The 27,737-nt window shown below is 40.5% G+C and overlaps 1 protein-coding gene and 1 long non-coding RNA gene across 3 annotated transcripts in view; one reads left to right on the top strand and one right to left on the bottom strand.

Moving 5' to 3' along the window:
• Positions 1 to 1,343: 1,343 nt before the first annotated feature.
• Positions 1,344 to 12,968, bottom strand: LOC113943926. Of its 2 annotated transcripts, XR_003526505.1 has the most exons (4): positions 12,744 to 12,968; positions 11,659 to 12,605; positions 5,233 to 5,310; positions 4,109 to 4,393 (listed from the first exon to the last, which is right to left on the bottom strand). It is a non-coding gene; the product is annotated as an uncharacterized LOC113943926 (long non-coding RNA). The 2 variants fall into 2 exon arrangements; XR_003526504.1 differs by lacking the exons at positions 4,109 to 4,393; positions 5,233 to 5,310 and adding an exon at positions 1,344 to 1,976.
• Positions 12,969 to 13,492: 524 nt separating this feature from the next.
• The window catches only part of SMARCAD1 (SWI/SNF-related, matrix-associated actin-dependent regulator of chromatin, subfamily a, containing DEAD/H box 1), a 42,270-nt gene continuing 28,025 nt past the window's right edge, over positions 13,493 to 27,737 (top strand). Inside the window, exons 1-5 of the mRNA XM_027635873.1 lie at positions 13,493 to 13,660; positions 13,880 to 14,135; positions 21,162 to 21,336; positions 24,536 to 24,713; positions 27,669 to 27,732. Coding sequence (XP_027491674.1) covers positions 13,937 to 14,135; positions 21,162 to 21,336; positions 24,536 to 24,713; positions 27,669 to 27,732 — 616 coding nt within the window. The 5' untranslated portion in view covers positions 13,493 to 13,660; positions 13,880 to 13,936. The remainder of the gene's footprint in view (positions 13,661 to 13,879; positions 14,136 to 21,161; positions 21,337 to 24,535; positions 24,714 to 27,668; positions 27,733 to 27,737) is intronic.

The raw sequence follows: 27,737 nt of genomic DNA, 5'->3' as shown, positions 1-27,737 counted from the left end.
CTATGATTCTAATGATAAGGGAGTCAGAGCACCAGACCCTCCATTTAGTAAGACCACAAGACCCACACAACTTCGGCCTCTTCAGAAACTGGAGCCAATGTGGCTTCCAATAGCCATGCCATTTTTTTAGAGGTAACCCAAATCCCAACAGAAAAGCCTGAATTTGTGCCAGCATGCAGGGGTAGCACTGTCAACAGCTGCTGACCTCCTGGAGGGGTGTGCAATCCTGCTGAACCATAGTCTGCCCCATGCTCGTGCTCTGGCTGGTCCACCACGAGAGATGGACTGTGCCCTGCCCCAGGTACTGCTGGTGGTGGTAAGGCTATTTGCCCATCATCTCCCTTTCCCCCCGTGCAGAGGGATGCTTGCACTCTGGCAGCCTCTTTCAAATACAGAAGTAAGATAGTCAGAAAGCAAATATTGCCCCAATGTAGTTTAAAGTCAATATTTTGAGCTGCTGCTTGGCCTATTTGATGACAGCCAGAGGTTGGAGGTCACCTACCTGTTGTTGACGGCAGCAGGAGCACAGGAGGCAGAGTCAGCAATCTTCCTTGCCATTGTTCAACTAGGTTTGTTTGCAGATTGAATATGTCAATCACAAAATTCATCCCATTCTCTTCACTGGGAGCTTTCTGCTTGTACAGGAAAGAGGGACATGGAAAATGCCCAATTCTTCTTACAGATAATTCCTATTTTCAGTCCTCCTGAAAAGCATTTTGCCTCTCTTGGAAATTTGTGGGAAATAACAGAGATAAATCCGGAGGCAGCCTGAACAGGATCAGGTTTTGGTGCTAAACACTAAAGCTTCTGTCCACAGTATCAGCGAGAGGGGGATCACAGGGGCCATCGGTGTAAAGCGTGCAGAAAACCGGAGCAACTGCTCCGCTCCGCAAAGGAAGCCTGGCATCTAGTGGACAGTTAGCTGTTGCATCATTTCTGCCTTTTTGGTTAGTAGAGCTGCAGGCTACCTACACACCACCCCAAAACTGGTCTTAACTCTAAGTTCGTCTGCTTGACCGCAAGGTGTAGTCAGCTCTAGTCCTAATTATGGGAAAAAATTGATCCCAACTCTTAAATCTGACCAGCTGCCACTTAAAAAGTTGAGCTCTATTATAAATAGTTCCGTTGTGGAACTTGCTTTTGTGCCATACATCCTATTTTCTGTGGGTTATTTTCCCCAAAATGAATGTAAACGTGGGAAAAAAAGATGTTTTCCATGAAATCATGATGAAAACCTGCTCAGAAAGACAGACACGAGATACAACATCTGTAAAAGGTACTACAGGAAGGACTCACATTATTGTAATTTAATCTCAAATATATTTTTATTAGTTGTTCCAACAAGATGTGACCCCCCCTACATTTCTTCTTTCCTTCCCTTTTGAAAGTAATTTGAACTCACATCACTCTTTGAGTATCAAGTCAACGTTTATATGCATTATGTTCCTTTCCTATTCTTATTGAGAGTTTATTTGAAGGCCAAGAAGCAAGTATGTCATGTTGCATAGCTACTTTGAATAGATTTGTTCCTTTCACTCAGAGCACTATTTTTCTGTACTTACTCATGTTGAGTTGTATCTTACTTTGCACTCAGTCCTATTAAAAATAATAGGATTAATTTTAAAATAAGGTAATATGCAACATTTAGAGAAGGAGAGAATATGATCCATGTAATAATTAAATTATATTTGTTAATTAAGTAAAATGGTATTACATTAGGGGGTTTAGAGTACTTTAGAAAAAAACGAAAATGAATAGTTTTCTCATAACTGATTCAGTAAGACAGTTGATGGACCTAAGCCTCAAAAAGCCTTAGCAAGAAAATAGGTGCGTCTTTAAGTTGATTTTGAGTGCTTCGCAAATGCCAGTGGCAGTTTTCTCCCCCTGGTGGCCAGGAGAATGAGCTTCCTTCGGTTCCTACATCAGCAGCATCCCTGTTCCTAGTTTCCCTCCTTAGGAGCCTGACGACCAGACTTCTGCGGAAAATGAAAATTGTTAGTGGGCCAGTATTTAGCACAAAACTTGTTCTTTGCTATCGATAGCAATGGCAAGAGATTTCTTCAAAGTGTCACTCAAGACATTAATGGAGCAGTAATTAAGTTCTTGACATGCAGATGATGGAGCCTGCCTCGCTCTGGTAAAAAATTCTGTCATAATTAGATTCTTTAACCAAGTAGCCATAGAAAAGAGAAAGGCCTAAGAGCATGTATTTTATTATTCTTGATCTTTTTAAAGGAGAGAATGTACATGAAAATCATTTTTTTTGGTAAAGCTAAGCCAGAACTGATAAAAATGGTTATGACTTCATGAGTATTTGAAAACTGAGCTGTCAGCATATCAGAAAGTTAGAAAATAAGGCATCACAGTACTTGCTAGGGAATACTTAGCAAATAGCTTATGCTATGCAGGCAACATAATGTGTTGATTTTTCTTCAATGTGTCATGCCAATTAAGAGGCACATTTATTTTCATCCCAAAAGGTTTATTCTGTTTTAACTGAAAATCTCAACAAAGCCTTAAAATGTTAAGCATGTCTTCAGAAACCCTTATTGACCATCCCCTTTGCCCTGCCCTTCAAAAGAGGCAAATATAAAGAGTTAGAAATTGGAAAAGCTCTGGAGATTAACTTTGTGTGGTGCCAAGCTCCTTTTGTGCTGATTCTCACAGTAAAAAAAGGACCTTTTTTAGGATCCAGGAACAAACCAGGGACAGCACTGTGTTTATATGGGGTCATGGCCCTCAGTTGATACCTGCTGTATGGACTGCTATGTCAGCTTGATTTCCCACCTCTGGGGCCAGAGATGCATTAGCTGGATGATCTCCACGCTACAGCTCTTGGCTTTGCTAGGATCACAGGAGGAGAAGGAAAACTGCTGGTTTCCATGCTGGCCATGGTTGTCTGTCTGTCCGTCTTTTGAAGTTCATCACAAAGTGGGGTTGGCAGCTGGGATAAGAGAACTCCTGCCAGCCCCAGCCTTGAGCAGAACAGTGAATATCTGACCTCAGCAACAGCTGCAGTTATGGTGAGGGGCTGTGAACTCTGCCTGCACAGCCATGGCCTGTTTTTCCTTTCATCCCTGCACTACAGAGGCAAAGACCATGGCAGGAAGAAGCAGCAGGTACCTAGAGGCAACAGTATCTATCTCTAGAAGCTGTAATTTGGCTCATCATAGCTTGAGAACCAGTCCCTTATCCAACATTTACCTCTTCCCTCTTTTTGTTCTTATCTTAAAAGCAGGATCTGGGAATTTGGGAGTTTGTTACATCCCTTAATAGTCTAATTACAACCGACACTGTAAATAGGCTCAAACATCATTTTTTCCTCATTTGACATATGTACATGTTGACCAAAGAAAACTGTAATGTATTAAAATCAACTGCATGGGCTTGATCATGTGATATTTTTGTCTTACATGGTAAAAATTAATTAAAAGGCCAAATTAAGGACAGCTTCTATGAGGTCTGCATGACTTTTTGAGTTGTCCCCTGTTGTTCTTATTAAAATTGGACACAAGAAGACAGATTAAGGAGCCAGGAAAAGCATACTAAGGAAAGAGAGAAAGAGAGAGAAATAGTAATTTTTAAAATGTAGTTGGAAGAGGTTGCAGGAGATCATCCAGTTCTTTCTCTGCCTAAAGGCAGGATCAACTATAACTATGTCAGCTTTGACAGATGTTTGCCTAACTGGTTCTTAAAAGTTTCTAATGATGACGAATTCATAACCTCACCAGATGTTATGCTCTCATGTTTAATTATCTCTATGGTTTGAAAGAATTTCTTAAGCCTAATGCAATCACTACTTGTTCTGCTTTTCATGAAAATAGGGGACAGCTGTTTCTCTACCTCCTTGCTGTATCTTTACGTGTACTTGAAGACATGTTCTCCTTGGTGTTCTTTATATTCCACACGTCCCATTTATTTAACCTTCCCTTAAAGGCCATGATCAAGAGAAATGAGAATAAACAGAGGTCTTCTCTGAACTATCTCCAACCACAATAAAACAAGCTGTATGTTTCAAACTGTGTCCCAAACTGGACACAATTTTCTTGCCTTTGTGAGCACTGGATATAACAGTTCTACTCAAAAAAAAGAGCAGTCTTTGGGATGTACTGTTTTAATACAAACTTACATGGCATTTCCAGTCTTCATAGTGGCATGTCCTGTTTTGCTTCTGCAGAAGAATGTTTGTGTAGGCTATTTTCTGCCTGTCCTGTGTGGAATGGTGATTCTCGCTGTCGCATAACATGTAATTTTTTTCAAACAAGTTCTTTAATTTGCAAGATCACTTTGAATTTTAATCTTAATTTCAATGCAGGACTTCCAGCATGCTTACAGTCCTGTCTTTGTTTGGTGTCATCTTCAAGCTGGGCACGTGCAGTTTGCATCCCCTGACCTGGATGGTAAATACAAGGATTGGACAAAAGCCATGGGAACACATTCCATATGATAGATTCTTCTATGCTGACCACTCACTATTGGGCCATTAATCAGTTCTGGTGTTTAATCTGGATTGTGTTTCTGCCATAGGATACCCCAAGTTATTGATATGTCATAAGGACACACTGCAAAAAGCCTTACTGAAGTCAATATATATAATGTTTGCTGTTTTCTCCATGTTCATAAACCTTCCTGCTCTGCTTCAAAACAAGTTAAATTGGTTTGACATTGGATTTTCACAAATCCCTGCTGGTTATTTCTCTCTAGGTGTGTGTGTGTGTGGCGAGCATGTGGGTGTGCATTAAGTGATTACAACTTCTTGGCATTTTATTGGCATAATAAATCTCTCTCTTTGAAAGTGTTTCAAGCTTCAGCTGGTTGTGTCACAGCCCTGAAAATTATCTTTCACCTTAGAGTAAATGCAAAATCTCACTACACAGATAGGACAGAAAATTGTCATCCTTCTCTCTCTCAAAAGTAGCTGTGGAAAAAGTAGGTGGATTAGGTTTTATAAATACAATTGGAAAAAAAAAAGTGTAAAAATGTTTGGTGCAAATATGTATCTGTTCATGTGTATTTATTTATGCAAGTCCCTGTGATATTGCTTTGGTGAGTTACGGCGACAGTTATATGAATGCTGGGTCAAAGAACTTTAATTTCCTGTTCATTTTTACTCTGTCAGTTTATGTACTACACAATGTCAGAAATGCAACGGTATAGGAGTTACATTACAGCAGTGTAGCCTGATAGCAGTAAGCCAAAAAGTAAGCATGTAAGCACAAACTGGAAATGTACTTGTTTCACCTGGTTCAGAAGGACAAAAATACCTTTTGGCATGCACTTTCAAGGTTATGCTCCTTGCAAAATGGTTCTCTGAAACAAAAAAGTGATTTATCTGTGATTAGCAAATAATACGGGAGGTCTCAGCTGCAGGTAGTCAATCCAAGATCCTTGAGAATTATACATGTTCATACACTTCTGACCCTGAGATCCCTTCAAAGTCTTGAGGACTGGCAAACTGATGTCTACAGGATTGCTATCACCTTGGAAACCCAGTTCTTAAATTGACTAGATTGTTTCTAAAGCTTGTTAGGGTTATTTCTTCAGTCATCAGCTATTGACCTTAAGCTGTTATTGATAGCCTTACCTTACTAGTAGTTCTCCTTGTAATGACGCACTCTGAATATGGTATAAATGGAAATTAAAAGGTATTTATAAACAATTGAACCTGCCTTGCTGAAGAACTGTATCTGACTAATAAACTCTGGGCATTTTTTAACAATGTAACTTAGCAAATGAAGGTGGTGTGTAGAAAAGTGTCTTCAAAAAGCCTTTCTAAGGGTCTCATTCTGGATCCACTCTCGGCTTTACAGAGAGCAACTTAAGCTCACTGCAGTAGCATCCTGAGGTCATCTGGTGGAATCAAACTCTAAGCACATGCCCAGGGGTTTTTTTTTAAGATATGTCAAGTTTCTAGCAACCCAACAATTTAGAAACCATTTTAGCAGGTTTTGTCAGCCACTGATCTGTACTAAAAGAAACATCCCCAGTTATTACAGCAGTCTTTTTCATGCAGAGGTCTATAATATAAAACAGGCAAAATAATATCAACATTAGAATAATCTCCAAAATGTAATCCAGTCTGCTTCCTGAACTGTGCTGTTATAAATTAATGGCAAAGCTAACTATTATACCATGTATTTCACTAGTTAATAACACCAGCAACCACTTATAGGAATAAATACGTATGTCCCTTCTTTCATATATTTAGAAGTTCAGGCAAAAGTGATTTTGATGAAGCTGCATTTTTTCAAATGTATGTAACTCCTTAAGTATTAAAGAAAATAATTTAATACTCCTAAAGTATTAAACAAACAGCAACTACTGCTCCCCTTTCTAGCATTTTCTGACCCAATGTAGATTCTAAGTGTTCAGATGTACGATGCCACTAAATCAGGGATATTGAGGGAAGAAAAATTGGGCAGTAGATGATCATCCCTGACTATGCACTATCATGAATGTTTCAAATAATCTAAAGATAGTCTGCAGTCCTGTGGGGAACTCTGCATGAATGATCTGCTGTGGGAGTAGAATGAAATGTGAAACACCCTGATTGTTTCAATGAAACTGGTGTTCCAGCCTTAGGCAGATTTATCTACAATTCAGCAGGTGCTTGTAAGGAACAGATCTGGGCAGAAGAAAGTCCTCTGGTATAAACCATAGATCTAAATGTGTTTCATGAAACTAAGCTTTCCACCAGGCAACCTACAAGGCTAGTTTGGACTAGCCTGCTTTCATTACTTGGAACAACAAGAGTAAATGTCAACTGTAATATCATAAGGTCCACACCTTTAAGAGGTATATTAAATGGAAGTGGTACCAATCTTTGTAGCTGCCACTCACAATAAAATTGCGACTCCAACAGGTATGGAAAGCAGTAAAGTTTTGGGGTTTTTTTACTTCCCCTGGACTGAATCCTTTACTTAAGTAATAACGCCAGTACTGGTACTGCACATAGTTTAATTATTTTAAGGTCATGAATGGACTCTGAGGAAATATAAAGCACTTCATAAGTAAGATTCACATTTTTCTAAGGAAACGATTCATAAATGTTTCAATATTCTGATAAAATATATGCTTCCAAAATTTTATTTCAAAAATAGAAAGTATTTCTTGGAAATAACTAGTGGATTTCTACTCTTTGTGCAATCAGCAATAGATTGGGCATTATTCCTGTCGATCAGTACATTTAGCATGTGTCAGGAGTGATTCCTGCTCTGTGTGGGAAAGCTCATAAGAATCATATTACATATGAAGAGCAAGATACAGAAACAATGAGGAAAGCCTATCTAAGTATGCAGGAGCATTAGTAGGTGAGACCTGGTGAAAGAATAACTCCCCTGGTGTAGGCATGAGCTTGCTCTGTGTCCCTTCCAAGACCTTGCATACAAAGGCCAGAGGTGATGCCCAGGTGAGCTCGACAATGCAAATACTTGAGTTTGCACTCCTAACCTCAGTACATTACCATGATCCTGCAAGGCACTAAGTGCTAAGGCAAATTCTCAGCACCTAAACAGTCCAGAAGTGCCCTTCGGGCTTTTCCCCAAGAGTCAATATGGCATCTTCAAATGACCATAATTTACTACCATGTTGGATTTTTTTTTTAGTACTGTTACATTTACTTCTGTTTGGCTGCTGCAACGTTTAGCCCAGTTTCCTAAGAAGGACAAGCTTCCAATCAGGTAAATTCTCCTCTTGATCCCCACAAAAACTTCTGAAATGAACACTCACGTTTCAACCAAATTGAAAGACAAGCAGAAGTCCTTATAATTAGTAGAAATTCCTTGGAAGTGACACTCAGAGACAACAAGGCAAAACTTTTCTGTCCCGCAATCGGTTGCTCAGAGAATACAGCACATGCTATGGGGAGGCAGCTTTCTTTGCTGGGTAAGGGACTTAAAGAGGGAGAGAAAGGAGGAGCTGAACGACAAAGACCACAATTAATAGGAAACCAAGCTTCATTAACTCTACTGTTACCAAATAGAGCTGTTTACCTTCTCACTGAGCAATTACAAAGTTAAACAATGGCATACAAAGGATCAGGACTGCTTAAAATGCACGTGAGCTTTTGCAGGAGGAGGGCAGTGCAGCTTGGAAGGGTGGCAAGTTGTGCATATCAGGCTTGACCATGCTGCCATTTCAATCTCTGGAGAAATAACCACCGTCTTTACTGGTGCAGAATCCATATAATCTATGATTAAGTACTAAATCATATTGCATATTTCTTCTGGAGCATCATGCTGGAAAACAATTAACCTCAAAATACTAAAAACCCCAGTAGAAGTATCATGGATGCATAGTTTCTAAAAAGCCACAGCCATTTGAGAGCTAGTCAGATTTTTGAATAGGTTTAACGTTATTTCTGAGAGAGTATTTACCCAAATTAATGAAATAGGTGACGAGCACAGTGTCTGAAATTCTACACTCAAGTTTCTCTTGTTTCTTAATCAAATACATAGAAACACAAAAACAGCAACTAACTACTTCAGAGATGTAGGGAAAAGTAAACTGTGGATTTTTTTACAAGTAAGACAAAAGAATATATATTTTCCATAACATTAATCTTGAAATCATAGTACTTGAAATAAACTATTTCAAATAACCTCAGATAAAAACCCAAAAGATACTGGGATAACACTTTCCTAGAAAACGTGAACCGCAGTAGACACTTTTAAAGTATCCTCATGCACACAAAAAAATGAGACTCACATAAAGTAATACGAATACAAAATCAGTCATACTACAAAACCAGTCTCATCCTCTTGTTCCTCCCCAAAGGGTGTTCTTTTTTATTGTCTGCTGAATAGAAGAAGCTAACAATTCAATGGACAATAAAAAGGAATACCCCCTTGGGTAAAGGAGAAAAGAGGCAGCTCTGGGACAGTTCCGACCTGAGACTTTACTCTGCAATCACTGTGCAGCTCACACAACAAAATAGTTTGGATATTTATATATTTAGGTATGGTGAGGTTGCTACAGCAACGTCAGGTACTATGTACAACTCTCATTGCTTTTTCGGCTGCAGCTGAACTAGTTTCAACACTTAAATAGATGATTATTTATTAATAATAATAATAATTATAGAGTAAAAACCCATCTGCATTTGACAACTTGTCTTGTTGCTCAGAATTTATAACAAAGCAGAAACATCTTCCACCTATGCTGTACAGTATCTGCATGCATCCAACAGATGTGCTGTAAGGACCTATATATGTCACAGATTCTGTTGCTTTTATACCACAGTAAAACTTCAGTGTGTTCTCCTGTTGTAGTCAATGGAGACCTTCCCCTAATGCAAAGCAGCAACCCCGCGAATATTTCTTGAAGTGACAGGGCAAAAAAAGGTCATGAATCAAAGGCAAAAGAACAATAGTTGAAACAATAGAGACTTGTTAGAAATGGCTGCAGACACATTTTGCTTTGGCTCATTGTTTACTAATGAACAACAATTTTACTACTTCGTCAATTTGTAAAACGTAGCATAAAATGTGGCTTTTCTTATCCTGACATATTTTAACTCCTATTATCAAACTCTTAAAATCGAATTTACTTCTACTAAAGATAATGCAAATTCAGTTTGCATCAATTTCTAAATGAGTAATTTCAAACTGATGTTGTTTTCTTCTGCTTCTCTCTGTGTTTGAGCCATTATTATATATCACTACTCTATAAACCTCCACAATGATCTCAGAAGTCCTACATACCATCTGGTATGCTCCTCTATCACTGGCATAGCAACAGAACTGTAGCTTAAGTAAAAAAAAGTCAAATTTAACAGATCTAATGTTGCATGTAAAAGCAATTCTGTATATAAATAGATTCTTTTCAAATTTCTGCTACCATTCTTCCAGAAAGTCTCACAAATCAGCCTTCAAAACAATAGCAGACAGCAATCTGTCAGTTCTTCAGTAAGCAGGAGCTTAATGGTGTCATTAGCACCTCAAAAAAGATGTTTTGCCTGCCTTGCTTGCCAGGAATTCATGATAGCTTGTTAATAATACTAATATCTAGCAATTACTTAGTCTTTTCAAGTTCAAAGCACTGTAAAAATATAAAATAATCTGCTGCAGCACTTTCTAAATTCATGCTAATTCCTGTTAACACAATGCTTTTAAAATCTGACATATTCTGGAGTGTTGAATTTAAGCCCTTTTATTTTCATTGTTTTCTTATCTTGAACTTGCTTTCTCTCCCAGGTTCTGGAATTCATGTCTCTTTTTCTTATTATTTTTTCCCCCAACACTGGTGTTCCTGACTGCTTTGTTGAGTCGCAAATACAGACGGACCTGAGCATATGATCCCCTTTCTCCAGTTTCATCGTTCTTTTCTAATATTACTCTTTCAGCTTTGCAGCTTCACAGCCCATATTTCTCTACATTTATCATCGCTGTTTTGACTGTGTCCTCGAAGTCAGTCAAACAATGTGACTTGAATCTACCACATGTATAGTTTGTTATCCTCTCCTCATGGGAAAAAGCAGTCTAAGTCTTGTCAGTGTTCTTAAACTTCAGATGCTTATATGTATTTCTATAAGTTTGTGTGAGACAAGCACATTAGAGGTGCTAACAGCAGCAGAAATGCTTTGCAAAGAAGCTCATCAGCTTTGCAATGGTTATCAGGTCCCAGAAAGGAGCTAAATCTAAGTGATTAAGTGAAAGGGTCTTCACGGTCCCTCCTTTTTCCTCCTTTAGGCCTCACCCAGCTTAACTTCCGATGTACTTAAAAGGTGCTTTATTCCCATTTTGGGGGTAACTTGCCTTTTAAGTGGGAATTTCAAGTTGGTAGTAATCTGAGCGTGTTCCGACAGGCAAAACCCTCTCCCATTTTCAGACTGACCTGCTGTTTGCATGAAAGCCCTTTTCATATGTTAGCAGTGAGTCTAGCCTGGGAGCTCCCTCCTCAGAGGATAGCCTCAGGTGATAACCTCAGATGATCTCTGAACTGTACTGTGCTGACACCAGCCAGTCTGCAAATCCACCTGTGCCTTGGCATCCACCTCTGCAGGGGAAATCTGTCTTCTCTTCCATTTACACATTCAGCTGCCACTTCTTTGAATTTGGGATTAGCACAATGCAGATTCCAACAACTTTCACCTCATCTGTTATGCAAATATTAGATTAATATTTGATTTGGAGGCAAGGCATCTTCACTGCAGATTGATTTGTCAAATGGTTCCTCCAAATCAGTTTGCTCCTAAAAGCTTACCTACATGCTCAGTACTGAGTTTTATTTTCTTGCTCTAGTGGAAACCCTGATGACAAACTCCTGAGGCTGGAGTAAGAGGAAATACTACTCAAATGTGCGAGATGGAAAAGCCTTTTGAAACCCATAGCAGTTCTCCCTGCCATTTGCCTGATGGAAAGGGCAGGAGAATTGGAATCAGGCACAAATGAGTTGAACTACTTGCTTGTACTGGGTGAATGCCACCACTGAGCACCACAACGTGTTGTAAAATGCACAGTGCCAAAGAGAGCATCAGTCAATGCCCATGAGAGTTACCTTCAGAAAATCAAACTTCATCATCATCATCATCATCATCATGATTTAGTAGGAGGTAGCCAAGACCTAGATTTGCTAACTGCTGGTGATAGAAACTGATTTGGATACAAAGAAATTTCCAGGTAGAGGTAACATATGCATAGATGGCACTTCTGGACATACCTGGATCACCTCCAGCTTTCAGGATGAAACCAGTTTGTCAGACAACACAGTGAGCCCTGCCTCCATGCAGCCTAGAAATAAGTTATGCTGACAGTGGCACACAACCTCGTACAGCACAGCCACGATCCTCGCTCGGCAGTTTGGGTTGCTGAAATTTAAAAGGCAAATAACATCAACGGTAAAGGAGCTGTCTGTGAGCCCAGCACTACAGGGCTGGCATGATGGATGAGGAAGTGGCTTTTTTGGTTGTTTTTCTGTTAGCCAGCACAGTCACTCCAGAATGTTTTTAATAGCTGCTGCACCTGGCTCCCTGGTATAATACTTATTCATATCTGCCAGGCCTTGATTTCACAGGTGGCTAGTATTTGAAGGGCACATGTGTAAAGGTAGTTTCGGTACCTCTCTGCCACTTCAATATTTAAGGCCACCATTTCAGCCCTGGCAAGGTTCTCTGTGCAATGCCAGGTAACCTCAGGGCCCTTTGCCTGTGCAGACCTGGCTGCACGTGTCCTGGCATCACACGGCATCAAATGAAATCCAGACTGGCAGCAGGTCCTGACCCAAGACTTCAAAAGGAGATGTTTTTCCATCTGTCCTGCCAAAGGCATGTTGAGGAACCTAAGCTGAAAACTGCCCTAAATCCACACCTGGGGGACAGGATGCCATCCAGAGGGATCTGGACAAGCTCAAGAAGTGGGTCCATGGGACTCTCATGAGGTTCAACAAGACCAAATGCAATGTGCTTCACCAGGGTTAGGGGCAACCCCTGATATCAATACAGGCTGGGGGATGAACAGAATGAGAGCAGCCCTGCCAGGAAGGATTTGAGGGTGCTGGTGGATGAGAAGCTGGACATGACCCAGCAATGTGCACTTGGAGCCCAGAAAGCCAATTGTGACTTGGGCTGTATCAAAAGCAGCATAGTCAGCAGGCCAAGGGAAGGGATTCTGTCCCTCTACTCTGCTCTGCTGAGACCTCACCTGGAGTGCTGCAACCAGCTCTGGGGTCCTCAGCACAGGAAAGACATTGACCTGTTGGAGCAAGTCCAGAGGAGGGACACCAAGATGACTAGAGGGATGGAAGACCTCTCCTGTGAAAAAGGGCTGAGAGAATTGGGTTTGTTCAGCCTGCGGAAGAGAAGGCTTCAGGATAACCAAGTTGCAGCCTTCCAGTAGCTGAAGGGAGCTACAAGAAAATGGAGAGGGACTACACAAGGGCTTGTAGTGATAGGACAAGAGGGAACAACTTTAAACTGAAAGAGAGTAGTTTTAAATTAGATGTTAGGAAACAATTCTTTACTGTCAGGCTGGTGACGCACTGGCACAGTGTTCAAGGCCAGGTTGGATGGGGCTCTGAGCAACCTGGTCTTGTGGAAGGTGTCCCTGCCCACGGCAGAGGGGTTGGAAATACATGATCTTTTAAGGTCCCTTCCAACCCAAAGCATCTTATTATTCTATGATCCCGTGTTTTGGGGCTCCAGATCCTTTATAATGGTTTATTCACGGTATCCCACCCAAAATTTTGAATTTCGAAGCAGGGCGGCAGGGTGTGAATACACAACGGTGTGCTATCAAAAGGGCACTCGTGCGGTGCCAGGGGCTGGAAGGTGTAAATCCGCTTTGTCACGGTCGCAGCGGAGAAGACGCGGAAAACCCAAATCCCCCAAACGACTCCCGCTCGCGCCCCACCCCTGAGGGCAGCGGCTCGCGCCGCTCTCGAGGGAAAACGCGCGAAGGCGCACGCGCCCGCGCGCCCCGTCCGCGCGAGGCGATTGGCGGGGTCGGAGCAGTGACGTCATCACCGCGCGCCGGCATCCCCGCGCCCCGCTCTTGAGGGGAGCGCGCAGTGTTCCAGCCCGGCTCGCGCTGCCGCCCGTCCCGCATTCCCGCCCTTCCCACACTCCCGCCGGCCGGGCAACACCTGCCCCGGGGACGGCCGGGCCTCCGCCGCCCGCCGCCTCTACCTCCCAGCGCCCCGCCGAGTCGGCCGCGGTGCGCGACAGGTGCGTGCGGGGCCCGCCGGCGGCGCCCGGGCTCCGTGAGGGGAGGAGGGAGGGCGATGGGTGGGTGGGCAGATGCCTCCCCGCTGCCTGACAGCGCCTCTGGCCTCGCGTTTCGGTGGGAGGGCCGGGATCCTCCGGCCGGTCCCCTCGCCGGCTTTTTCCTGATGCGTGTCTGATGGGCCCTGCCGGCTCTCTCTCTCTCCCTGGGTTTTCCCACAGAGGCTGCCCGGCCGAGCCCGTCTCCTCTCTTGCGGACGGGAGGGGTAGGTTAAGAATATGAGTCTCTACAACCTGGACCGATTTCGCTTTGAGAAGAGGAAAGGCGCGGATGGGGAATCGCTGTCCCCTCCAGCAGCCCCAGGGGAGGCATCTGATGCTGCTGTCGCGGGTGGTGCCGCTGGAGGGGAGGAGGATGAAGCTACAGATGACAGCAACAGGCCAGATACCCCGGCTTCGGATGGGACAGAGATAACTGGTGAGTTAGCTGTTTTGCATGCAGCATCAGAGCAGTGTCAGTACTTAATTCCTAGAAGTAGAATAATTGCCTTTTGTTTTGGTTTTTGTCTTTTTTTTCTTTTCTCTTTGCCTGTTTTACAAATGTGTTTTTCTGTGCACAACAATTTCCACCAAAATATATTCATTTGTAAAAATGTTTGCTCTAGTTGAACCTGTGCATTTACAGGCAAGTCTTCTGAAATTACTTTTTTTTTAAGTGAGTAAATAACATTCAAATTAAATGTTGAAGTTATGTTGTGTTTTCCTATATATTAACTTTCTTTACTGGTACTTATTTTACACTGAAATCTCAGGGTTTTCAAAGAAAAAAAGTAGCTTTTAGTTGTTTGATAAGTGCAACGCTGTAGACTTAACTTTTTCAGTAGATACGGATATTTTGTGTGATATGGAATATCACAGAAGAAAGTGAAAATACAAAAACACAGGGGTTTTTTCAACTGGGCCTGGTTTTGTAAAGGACTGAGAAAGCTGCCACTGATTCTCACAAACTGTGTGTTAATAGTTTCATAGTGTGTTCTTCCTCTTTTTGGGCAGAAGCTTGGGGAAATGTGGAAAATTTGCTTGTTTAGTTTGTTTGTTTCCTTTGGCTTGTACAGTAGAGGTGTGCTGATCCCCTTTGGATTCGTTGGCTAATCCTAATAAACAACTGAAATGGTTGCTGACTGCACAATCACGTTGTTACTGAAGGAGTAAGACTGGAAAAACAGACGTTGTTTGCTGCTGATTATTTGATACATCTCGGACAGTCTTTATAACTTCTGATACGGTGGCCAAGTACAAGTTTTATTGAAGAGAGCAGACAGACTCTGACTGTGCATTTACTCAGAAATGCAACAATATCCCTTGATGTTGTTTAACTCCATTTGTTTTGCACAGGACTTCCTCTTGGTGGAAAGCAGTTTATCATAATACCTTATCTGTGTGATCACAGAGAGCCTTTCACATGCAAGGAGACGTTGCTCTTGTAAAGCTGAGCCAAGTCAGAACTATAGTAGATGGATATTTACCCTTCCTTTAGTTTTGGTTGTGTGCACGTTGGTTGTTTTCAGTTGGCTGGAGTGCTCTCGTGTTTACAGTAGTAAATATCAATGGTGGTTTATGTTTAAAAAAAAACACAGGTAAAACCTCTAAGTCTTGACTTGAGAGTTGCCGGTCTGGAGTTGAGTTACCTGTCCACTAGCAAAAGAATCTTCTGGTGACAGGGAGAACTTAACAGAAAAAGCAAGCAACTGTTAGTTCTGGCTTCTGCATGTGTGCTTTGTAATAGTTATATGGAAAAATGGGCACCCTGAGGAAGTGCCCTTTGGAACAGGTGTTGTCTTCCTGTTTGCGATAAATCACTGTCCTGTGCTGTTTAGGGGTTACTGAGTGCGGGGACCATTCTTGACCTGTGAGTGTACTTGTGAAGTAAGGGGTGGTGCTGCTTGTTTTGTGGCTTGTCTTAGTGGTTTATTTTATTTTAATATTATATTTCTTCCTTTAACATGCCTGTGGACTTCATCAGTGTAAGCACGTAGCTAGACCACAACTGCCAACAAACTTTGGAGCTTGCTGTTTTTCAAAATACTGGTGTCCCTTGACTTAGATTCAACAGGAGTGGAGGAGAAGGGGTGCAATATCCAATTTATTAGTTAAGATACCAGATAATGAAGGATAAAGGGCAGCCTAAAAGATGAACTGTAGTGTAAGGCTGAGTAGTTGTGAGGGAAACTCGTGGGAGATGGTGGTGGCTGACAGTAAAACACAGTAGAGTACAAGTGCAGGCAAAGTTACAGTCCTACTGAAATGAGAGTCCATGGATGCAGATGCTGGAACCAGGGTACTAATTAGCATTTAAAACAGAGATGTAAGTAGTAGTGCTTTGCATTTAGAAACGCTTCACCTTCCACAGATAATACTGAGTGTTTAAAGAAGACGGAATGGTTGAGTGACTTTTTTCCCCCACTTATTGTCACGTCATTGTTATGTAACCTATTTAAAAGAATTAAGACCCATTTTGAAAATCAAATCACACTTTCTCTATCTACAGAAGTTAACCAAAAATAAAACACTCAAATTTTGTCTGCAGGCTGTGAGGCACTTAGGTGTGATAGAGGAGACAAGATTTGATTAGCAGGTGCCTGCCCTTCTTGTTTCCTATCTAGTGTTGGGAAGAGAGACTTTTTCTTGCTTTGGTCAAATAAAATAGACAGGTGTGGTTTTTTTGGTTTTTTGTTTGTTTGTTTGTTTGGGTTTTTTTGTTTTTGTTGTTGTTGAATTGTCATGGAAAAGGTACAGACATGGTAAGCTTATGACACTGTGTGCTCTCTACTGCTAAATACACAAACAAGTCAGACTGTTGAGTTCTTCTGTACAAGAAGCAGTTTACACCAAGTTAACCAAAAATAACTTGCCCTAATGCTCAGTGAATCATATGAGGATAACAATTACGTGTATTTCTTCTGAAGACAAAGTGGATTAACACAATAACTGTACAAGAAACTGGGGAAATAAGGTCTTGAGAGTGTCCTTTATTTCACTTACACAAACAAAAAACCTATTAAATAGCTGAGGACTTTTGGGTTTGTCCTATTTCTTCTGGTGTCATGTAATCCTATTGTGTATATAAAAAGAATTTTAAAATCAGACTTTTTCCTTCAGGAGCACAAATAGTTCAATATAATTTCCTAGGGTTTTCTTTAGATTTCTGTTTTGTCAAGTGCCTTGAAATATGCATCTAACAAAGAGATATGGTTGTCTTAATTTCATTCATCTTCGAAAAAAAAATTAAGGTGATGTCTGTTATGTCTTAAAACACCATTATCTTTTCAACTACCTTTTTTAGTTTTGTTTTCGAGAACAAACTAATATTGGTAGATTGTTCTGTACCCCAGGTATGTCTGTGTGCAATGCTTGTTGTTGGCTTGTATTGAACATACAGACCTTTGTGCTTTAATAACCAGTTTGTGGCACGATGGCCAGAAGAATTGGTCATCTTTGTACACTTGTGTGTATTCAAAATAGCACAGGCTTGCAGTGACTTTGCAACCAAGTTTTAGGCAATAATTCTGAACACCACGTAACTGAGTGGTAGAAACCAGCTATGGGGACAGTTATCAAATTATATCTGAAAGACATCTGTAAAGAGTTGGAAAAATGCGTTGGAGTGGCTTACTAGAATTTTCTATAAAATTAGTATTACTCAGTAGTTTGGTTGATCTTAGTCTGTTAAGAAAACAGTGAAGTATCATCTTAATTTTCATTCATGTTTTTAATTATGCAAATAGTCTGGTGTACTATAATAATGAAATTATTCCAATTGTAGAAATAGAGCAGAACTCTATTAGAACTATACAAATTAGAATAATTACTGTCATTATTTTCAAAATGAGATTTGTATTCAAATCTTGAAAAGCACACTTACAAAGCTTCAACAATGAATTGAAATAAAAGTTGTAGATTAAATTAAACTACAGTATATATTCCTGTTATTAATGGTTGACTTTGTTGATATCCTCTCCATACTGTTTGAATATGCAGTCCCAAATGACTGCACTTTGAGGTTATAATGCTGAGAGTTCACTTGCACTGGGACTGCACTTTTTTGTTCTCTTCTGTAGTCATTTCTTTCATGGTCTGAGGAAATGCTGTCTTTTGCCTTATGTCTCAGTTCATAGAGTATAATTCTACTTAAAATATTTCTGGAAAAAAGTGATGACTGCAGTACCTAGTGAACGTTTCTGAGGATTCGTGGGAAGATATGTTGAAGTAATAATTTTTAAAGGGCAGGTTCAAGAAACCCCTTAAAGTAACACTGCTATTTAGGATTATTTTAGCCTATAAAAAAGGCTTTCCTTTGAAAACGAAGTATTTTTTAGCTTGTAAACTTGAGCAGCTTGATACTACTTTCCAAAACTAGGTGGAAGTTACTTTCCATTCGACAATGTTTGTTGGACAGTGTTAGTAAATGTGGCAAGCCTCTAAGTATTACCTCTCTTTTGTTTTTACTTGGGAGAGAAGGAGCTGGCTTTCTCGGGGTGTGAAGGATGGTTTGAGTAGGAGGTTGTGTTTAGAATTACAGAACTGTGTATTCTCTTCTTATGATAGCAAAAATGGATTGTAGTTGGGTTTTGGTTTTGATGTTAATGCCTACATGTAGGGATGCTTCAGTGTGTTCTTATTTCTGGCCTTAGAATCAAATACCAGTCTTATGATTGCAGGCATTCCTTAATAGTTCTTTTTAACTGCCTAGAATCAGAAAATTCTGCCTCCAATAATAACATGTTGTGGCAATAACTTAAATCTCTTACTACTTTACAAGGCTGTAATTTGCTCTGAATATGAGGACTACTTATTACATGGGTGATTTCTGCTTTCCCCCCCCTTAATAAAGGATTCTGTTCAGTGGAGGAGGGGGAGAAGGAAGTACTGGATCTTTTGAGAGTGAGAATACTTTTTTTTTTCCCCAGGCCACTCAGCATTTTATAGGTATGAGTTAGGAGTTGTCATGAACACTGGACAGTGATTGCTAAATAAAGTAAAAATAAAATGAGAAATCACCAAATGAAACAGTAAATACTCTTTTTATTTAAATATAAACCTTTATACTGTAAAGAACAAAATTATTTTTTAAACCGTACTATTTTTGTAAAATTTTCTTGTGTTTTTGTTTTGTTTTAAAATCCACTAAAGATGCTTCTTAGCAAAGTTGTCATGGGTACCTGTCACTTCTGTGTCGTACTACTTGCAGGAGGAACATGTTTGGAATTAAGTCTAAACTACAAGGCAGAGATCATGAAAACTGTTAATTCAGTATAGATGTGAATTTCTCATGCTTCTTATAGACCTGTTTTGATATTTCCATTCACATCTTTTTATGCATCTTGTATTTCTGTCCTACTGAGATAGCCCTTACTCTGCTAACCCAACTTTACAACATTCCCAAAGGTCTCTCTCACTCTTCTCCTGTCTTCATCTAAAAAGTTAAATGGTTTTCAGATGAAGCAACTACATCAAGGACAACACATCTCCTTCCAAAAATGGACAGATAGAAGAAGGTACTGCTGAGGAAACTTCTACTGCCAACATGTTGGTCTTGGATGCAGGGAGGTCTGTCTTGGGACAATTTATTACTGCTTCAGAACTAATAATTCTTAAGCATTCCTGAGTTTACATGTGTATGGGCTTTTCAAGATAACAAGATTAATTTTCACAGTGAGACTTTTGCTTCTAAAAATCATTACTAAAATCCTCTGTTGTGTTTTGAAAGTGATGGAAAAGCTTTAGAATTTTATGATAATTCAACTAAAATTGAGGCCTTTTATCACAAAGGAAGGGATTAGACACTCTGTAGATCATTTCTGCATTTGATTATCAGATTAATTTATTCTAGCTTCATTTGTGTCTAGTGTCTACTGACAAATCATCTTTGCAAACTGATGTTACACTCTGTAGTCATTTGACTCAGCAGGTTTCTGCATGAGTGGAGTCAGAAGAAACTACCTTTATTTCCAGCAGAAATTGTGGGTCCAGAGTTAGCAGCACCACTGGTGTTTGATTTATAAGCACATGAGTTTTAAGAAAGGATGAGTGTGTTTAGAGGGGGGAGGATGCCTATGGTGGTGTATTTGCATTGTGAGGATTTAAGATCCTTCTATATGAGGACTTACACTGACAGTTGTACTACTAAAACACAGCTTTGCCTGGAGTTTCGTGGCTGACTCTCCTGCCCCTTATCCTAGGTTTTTCCTATGCATAGCTAAGGTCACCTTCTTGAGGAATCCATTCAGTATAGGGAGCTTGGGGTATAGCTGCAGTGAGAGCTGCAGATGGAGCTCTCGGGGGGCAGAAGCCCCAGGCAAGAGGCCGTGACCTGCTGACCCTTTGCTTATCAAAGGGCTTGGGGACTCTGGCACTGGCCAGGTGACTGGACACCAAGGGACACAGCAAAGCCAATGACTCCAGACATCCCTGCCCTTGGACTGTGAGGATAGAAAAGCCCAGGATTGGGGTCCCTCCTTGGAGACACTAGTTTGAGCTGTTACTCTGTTATTGCGCTGTGACTAAATTATATTAAGGATCTGGATGTCTGGGATTCTGCTGTGGGAAACGTGGTCTGACTGTGAGTGTGGGGTGTGTAGCTGTGAAGGGGCCTCAGTCCCAGCTCAGAGGGTGTGAGAGTGACTGCCAGGGTGGCTCCTGGATGGTCCGACAGGGAAATTTCTTTATCAACCCGAGGTCTTAAGGCTTCAATGACTGCTTTTTTGAATAGTCATTGAAACCGTATTTACATTTCCTCATAGATACTAAGTTTGAGTTACACTCACCCCCATCTCTTTAACCACTGTTAACCTCCATTTTTATGGAGCTTTGAGTTATTTTCTTCCTTTTCAGTAGTGCACTCTGTAACATTTGGTATCATATTTGTTTTAGTTCACTGGGTGCCTTTCCCTTTCAAGCATGTTAGTTTTTTGTGTCAGTAAATTGCTTGTACTTTTAGGATTTATCTTTTTGCCCATTCAATGCTGCCACAGTGAGTTATTTTAAATTTATTTTCTTCAAGAGTTCTTTCACACAGAAAATGCTCTCTGTTGTGCTGTTGTGTGCAGCTGTTGTGTTCTCTGCTCCATGCATCAGTCTTTCTCTCTTCAGTCATATGCCTATGTTTCTATCCATGTCCTGAGCATCCTGGACGTGGTTCAGAGGATTTCTCTCCAAAAATACATATGTATTTATCGGTAGTTATTAACCTAAAATATGTGTTCTCATAAACTTTGTGGTATAAAAATTATTTGTTTGATGTAAGAGGGCTGAAGATCCTTTCCTAGTTAAGTTATCACTGTAAGGAATACAGCTTACAGGAATTTTCCATGCATAAAGATGTGAGTTCTGTTTGAATGACTGCTGTATCTACAGAAGAAATCACAGCTACCTGATGTTTTAGGTACAAATAAATATTTAAAGTTATTATCTTCTGTTTTTTCTCCTCTTGAAATGCCTTGCACAGAGTATCCCACCATCCCAGAAACTCCCGAAGCTCAGAGGACAAAGAAACAATCCTATTTCAAGCATCAGCGAGGGGTGCAGTTCCTAGACACTTCTTCAGACAGCGAAGATGAAGAACCAAGACACTTCAGTGCTGCGAAAGAAAACAAGGCTCTGAGGAGAGACGTGGCCGTAATGTACGCTTCAAACCAGGCTTCTGTTGTGCAACCTGATGTGCTGTTCTAAGCTGAAATACAGAATGAAAATCAGAGAGTACCTTAGGTTCTGCTTTACTCCTTTGTGATTTACCTGCCCCTAACTAAACCCTACTGGATTTTCAAGGAACAAATATCCAGCTAAGACATTTTCTTAGAGGGAGGAGTTCTGTGATGTTTATGCATTTTTAAGTTTGTACATTTGCCCCTCTGCAATCCTCTTAATTCGAAAGCTTAACCATAAAATATTTGCTTTATTCATTTTAAACTGTTGGAGTTGATTTTAGCTTGTTCCTTACTTTTTTTTTTTTTTAATGAAACTGTAGTGGACAGGAGAGCAAGTAGAGCTTTGGTGTATAGTATCAGTTCCTGAGGTAAACTTACATATTAGTTGCATACTGTGTTTGCTATGCTTAGTGAAAGCATTTTTTAATAAGTGATTTGGAAACTTGTATTTCTGAATGTGCTGGGAGGGAAGAGTCCCTGTGCAGGAGTCACTTGTCTGTGTGCTGAAAAGGCAGCGAGGAGAGGGCAGGTGAGACAAGATGTAGGCAGACACCTGCAACCATTTGGAATGGTTTAAAGAAACCCTTGCTAGTTACATGTCTGGGTGGGAATTGTCTGTGCCCCTTAAATGTTCTAGTGCCAAGCAAAACAAGATGGCTTAGCCCGCTTTTTTGATAGTCTGGTTGAACTAATCTGCAGAAAACTTTTATGGTAATCACAGCCTTAGCAGGTGTAGTCTCTTGTCAGATTTTCAGTTCTACACAGAGCTTGAAGCTACTGAGACTTGTTATCAGAAATGAAATAATGCCTTTTCCTGCTACTATTGTCTGAAATTCTTTGTTTTTTCTAATTTTCTTTTTAATGCATCTCCCCTGAAGTTTCAATTTAAGGCAGCTGCTTGAGAAGGAGAAAAAAAAAAGTAGTTATCGGAATGAGCTGCTCTTTCTCTCTGTGGTTTAAGTGGTAGGTTGTGCAGGGATGCAGATATGGCCAGGTGGTTACATGCACCAAATTGGCTTGTGTGCAGTGCTGTGTAAATATCCCACTGCTCCTGGGATCAAGCCCATCTGGGAGCAAGACAAGTGGTTTCATACCATGTGGAGCCAATGCTGATAAACTGTGCAGGATCCAACTTGCAGAGCCACAGCTTGCTATTCCTATATTGTATTGCAGTTGCTGGGAGTGAGAGAGACAGCCAGGTGACTGACTGCTAGTGGGATTGATGAACATAAATCTATGTCTTCTTCTACTCTTCAGTATTCCTCTGTGCCCACTAGTCTCTTCTACAGCAGGCACCCCAGTGTCTGACACTTTGGCTCCGTGTGTTGTCTCAGATGCTAATTGTTGTGTATGGAACCCACTAAGCTGTCTCACAAGTGGCTGTTCTGATTGATTTAACAGACAAAGTGAGAGTGTGGCAGGAGTTAGCTTGGATTTGTCCAGGCTTAGGAGCTCTGGCTTGTGCTGAATTTAGCCTGGTTTTGCAGATAATTGGTCATTTGAGTGTCTTTGCATTGTGCATTTTAGTCCATGTGTAACCTAGTGTTTGGGGGGTTTGTGATTTCTTTTGTTTGTTTTTCTTTTTGTGGAGTATCCCAACTTCCCTCATTCTGAACAAGGAATAGAACAGAAAGCAGAAAGTTTTAAGTAGAAAGCACGTCTTTCCTAGAAGGAAGTGTGCTGCAAACTTTTGCCAGAGTCACTGTCTGGACTGTTGAATTAAAAGCAGAATTCTAACACAAAGTTTTGTGGGTCTGAGTTGTTTAGCAATTAAATGGGTGTTTCTTCATGCTTGATAAGAATGTGACTAATCTCAGAGAGGATGAGATTTTTGATGTGTGCAACCCTGGCTTTGTTGGCAAGTATCTAGATGTTATTCCCTAGTAGGAATGGATAGCATAATTGCAGTGTTAGTATTTTCATCAATCATTGGATTGTTTTGTTGTGTTTTTTTTTTTTTTTAATGCAGTTTTTAAAGAAACCTTCTTCCCTATCAATGCAAAAAGATCAGAAATATGCCAACAGAATTTTAATATGACATTTCATTAAGACTTTTTTTAAAGTGGAAGTGGGATTTACCTTTTGAGGCTTGCAATTTGACAACTTGGTGGAGAATTTCAATTATTTCTTCTTATTTTCTTACTCTCAAGAGGCACAACAGAGAGCCCATGTAGCTGTGTATGCCTCTTGAACAGGGAGAAAGGGATTCCATGATGAACAACTCGCTGTGTGTATCTGTTATGTGAGTGGCATGTTACTATTTTTTCCAGAATTGTGTTGCAATCTACCTATTGCAACTGCTTAAGAAAGATATAGTGAGGAAAACCAGGTTTATTTTTAGTCTTTTACTAAAGGTGTAGAGACACCTGCAGGCAAACCTTTCTGATGGTGAAATCCTCATGAAATGGCCAACTCCATGCAATTCAGTTAATTTTCATTACAAAAGGAGATTCTTATGTGTCTATGGAAAGAAGTAGGGTGGGAGACCTGTGCTTCTGTTCAGTCTTGTCTGTGCAACTGAATATTGTTAGAGATATATAGGATTACTTTTCCTGCAGGTTAGCTCTCATGATAAATCTTCCAGTAAATTCAGGTGGTTTTTTTTTTTCAGAAAGGCTCTTGCTATGTTTATATGTTTAAGATGCTGCATAAGGATCTTTTGAATTTTCTTTCTCAGTGAGCTGAGAACTAGGACACAGTTGATGCTGCATCTGGAAAGTGTTTACAAAGATTTTTAATCCACATTTGTTTATCCATTGGGCAAATAAACACTAGCAAGACTGTTTGAGACAAAATTGAGGTAGACTGATGTAATTCAGGTAGCTGAAATGATGAAATATATTAAGGTGGTTGTTGCTAAATTGGCAACTAACCTTTTATAGCACAGTATTAGGGTAAGTCATGGTATTTGCCTCATCTGGTCCTCCTTTCTTCTTCCCTTAGCTAAGTTGAAGTGTATTTAGTGCAAACAGAAGACTGCTCTTAATACATGCCTTACTTTGTCCTGAACAGAGATACCACTTTGAGTACAAGTTGATTCAGTGTTACTGAATGTATTTCAACACATTTTGTGCAATTCTGTTGGTTTTAGTTTACAGTAATGTTCTGGTGGGGTAAAACATTCATAAGCAAAAATAAATTTTAATTCTTTTTTTTCTTCTCCTGTACATTGTAGATCTGATCAGTCTGATGATGATGAAGAGCCTAAAGATGAACTGCCCAAGATGGCATTTGTAAATGGTGGGGATCAGCAGCCAGCTGTAAAGGAGGATGTAGAGGAAGACATCAGAGACTCAAAGCTGCAAACACTGAAGGAACTTTTTCCCCAAAGAAGTGACCAAGAATTACTAAAAGTAATAATACTCAGTTCTTTGATTTATTTTGATGACTGTTTCATAGGCCGTATTCTTAAGGCTCTGGCTTTATTACAGAGAACAACCTTGTGGTGGGTTGACCCTGTCTGGATGCCAGATGCCCACCAAAGCTGCTCTGTCATTCTTCTGCTGAACTGGACAGCAGAGAGAATAGAGTGAAAAACTCATGGATCAAGATATGGAAAGGGAAAGATCTCTCACCAGTTACTGTTCTGGGCAAAACAGACTCAACTTGTAGAAAATTGATTTATTACCAATCAGATCAGACTAGGATAATAGAACTCAAATCTTAACCTTCCCCCCATTCCTCCCTTATTCCTGGGCTTAACTTTATTGCTGATTTTTCTCTGCCTCCTGCCCCCCACACAGGGGAACAGTGCATGGGGACTGCTGTCAGTTCATCACATGTTGTCTCTACTGCTCCTTTCTCCTCAGGGGGAGGACTCCTCACACTCTTCCCCTGCTCTGGTGTGGGTCCCTCTCCACAAGGTACAGGCCTTGAGCCACAAACTGTTTCAGTGTGGGTCCCTTCCACAGGGTCACAAGTCCTGCTAGCAAACCTGCTCTGGCGTGGGCTCCTTACTCTGTGGGTCCACAGGTCCTGCTAGGAGTCAGCTTCCACCATGGGCATCCCACAGGATCACAACTTCCTTCCGACACCCACCTGCTCTGGCATGGGGTCCTCCACTGGCTGCAGGTGGATCTCTGTTCCACCAGGGACCTCGATGGGCTGCAGGGAGACAACTGTCTCACCGTGGGCTGCACCATGGGCTGCAGGGGATCTGCTCTGGTGCCTGGAGCACACCCTCCCCCTCCTTCATGGACCTCGGTGTTTCTCTCATGAATTCTCCCTCCTCTCCTGCTGCATGTGTCCTTCTGTGCCCCCCTCCCCTTCCTCTGTTATCCCCAAGGTGCTGCCACTGTCACTGAGGGACTTGACCAGTGGAGGATCTGTGTTGGAGCCAACTGGCATTGGCTCTGTCAGACGTGGGGGCAGCTTCTGGCAGCTCCTCACAGAAGCCGCCCCTATAGCCACGCTGCTATCAAACCTTGCCATCCAAACACAATACAAGTCTTAATTTTGTTTTGTTGATATCAAAAGGGTGTATAAAAGTAACATATTTTAGGGGAAGTACAGCCACATAATGTTTCCATATACATGTGAGTACGTACACGGGCACTTAGATAAATAAAAAAGTAGAATATATGCCCAGGCACTTTACATAACTACCTTTGGGTAAGTTCAACAACAGCAAACTTCAGTGTATAGAACATTTTTCTATTCTTTCTGTTGTGACACTTAAGCTTAATTATAGCTAGTTTTGTTGATAACTGTTGGTAACTGCCATTGCTGGTGTGCAGCCAACTGATTAAAGGCAGAATGAGTGAAATCATTGCCATCTTCTCCAGTAGATGAAACATTGCACCCCTGAATTTATGACGTTTAACATGCAAAGACTTTAGTACTTCCAGTAAGGGAAAAAGAATAAGTTTCAGCTTACTATCATTTATTCTAATTATGCTGACATGTGAATGTGAGGTACTCTTGGCCATTGTCCAATGTACAGTACAAATCTATTAGAACATTATGATAACTCTTTACAGTAAAATACCTTCAGTACAGTAAAATGTATTTTTAGCAAGGCTACTTTTCAGCACTGATATGTAACTAGATTTTCAGTAGCTTAGTTTTTGAAGCTAAATGTCTTTCAGTTAATCTGTTTCCTGGCTGTTGAAATGGCATTAAAGAAACACAGACGTTTTCCTGGTGCTCCTTGCTGTGTGTTTTGTTTCCCAGTGGATCAAGTGGTATACTTAGGCTTCCTTTACTTTGGGAAAGGGTTGCAAATAGCAGTTTTGGAATTTTTCTCCTGAACGTTGTCATAAAATTTATATTGTATATGTCCAGACTGTATTTTTTCAATTTTTGTCTGTGTAGAACTTATTTGAACCAGAGGTGGATAACAGTTCTTTGTCACTTAAAAACTAGCTGGAAATGATAGGTGGCATGTCTGACTGCTGTATCGTGACTTAGCTACTGAGGAGTATGTAGTGCTGGTGATGTTTGTTTTCAGGAGAATGTGAGATAACTCCTGTATCAGCAGGACTTTGTAGGAAATAGAGGCTGTGCAAATTTTCATCCACAGTTACAAAGCTGCAGTGTTGAAGGAGGACAGAGGAATATTAGGCAAATCTAATGATCTAAAGGATCTAGAACAGTCTGTCCTGACAAACTGATGATGGCTACTAAGGAGAAATCATGAGCCTTTTGGAAAGGAAATTGTATGTTTACAGCAAAATTGTAAGATGCTGTTTCCAAATGTTGACAGATACTTGGGCATCAGGATTCCTTGTAACTTCATTTTTTGTGGGTTTTTTCATATCTGAAACCTTTAGGCCATTTGCTTTTGTTGTAGTTATCTCATTTGCAAAAAGCATTCTAAAAGTATCAACATAGAATTTGTAAAAAAGGATCTATTTTGAAATTATATGTGGATGGAAAAAGAATCTAGGACTGCAGGGAAGTATAGACAAACTTTGAGGCAAGTTGGAAGTTTCACGTGTGTTACAGGAAATGGAGCAATGTGTCATAACAGTATACAGACATTTTATGAGTTAATAAATTAGTTTTTTGTATCATCTTGTTTTATGATAGTCATGCTGAATAATCTTTGAAAAAAAGCTTTAAAGTAAATCTTCATGTTTGTGAAGTAGGGAAAAAGTGATAATAAATAAGATTGTATGAAAAATGTTTTCTAGTATGTGTTTTAAAGTGTTTCCAAATACAGCTTATTTGGTACCTGTTGATTTTGGTCTTGGATTTCATAATACATGTGTATTTGGGGTGGCTTTTTTAAAGCGTATTTCACTCATGCTGATCCAGCGTTGTCTTCCTCTGTTCAACTGTATTCAATTGACCTTTTTGTTTTGCAGTTGATAGACACGTCATGCACAATGGAGGAAGCAGTAGCTGCTGGTTTGAAGCTCAATGACAAAGGTATG

This window comes from Corapipo altera, unplaced genomic scaffold (assembly GCF_003945725.1).
Source record: "Corapipo altera isolate COAL_440 unplaced genomic scaffold, ASM394572v1 22b, whole genome shotgun sequence".
Taxonomy (NCBI): Eukaryota; Metazoa; Chordata; class Aves; order Passeriformes; family Pipridae; genus Corapipo; species Corapipo altera.
The sequence above is the reverse complement of the archived record's forward strand: the minus strand, read 5'-3'. Positions and strand labels throughout refer to the sequence as shown.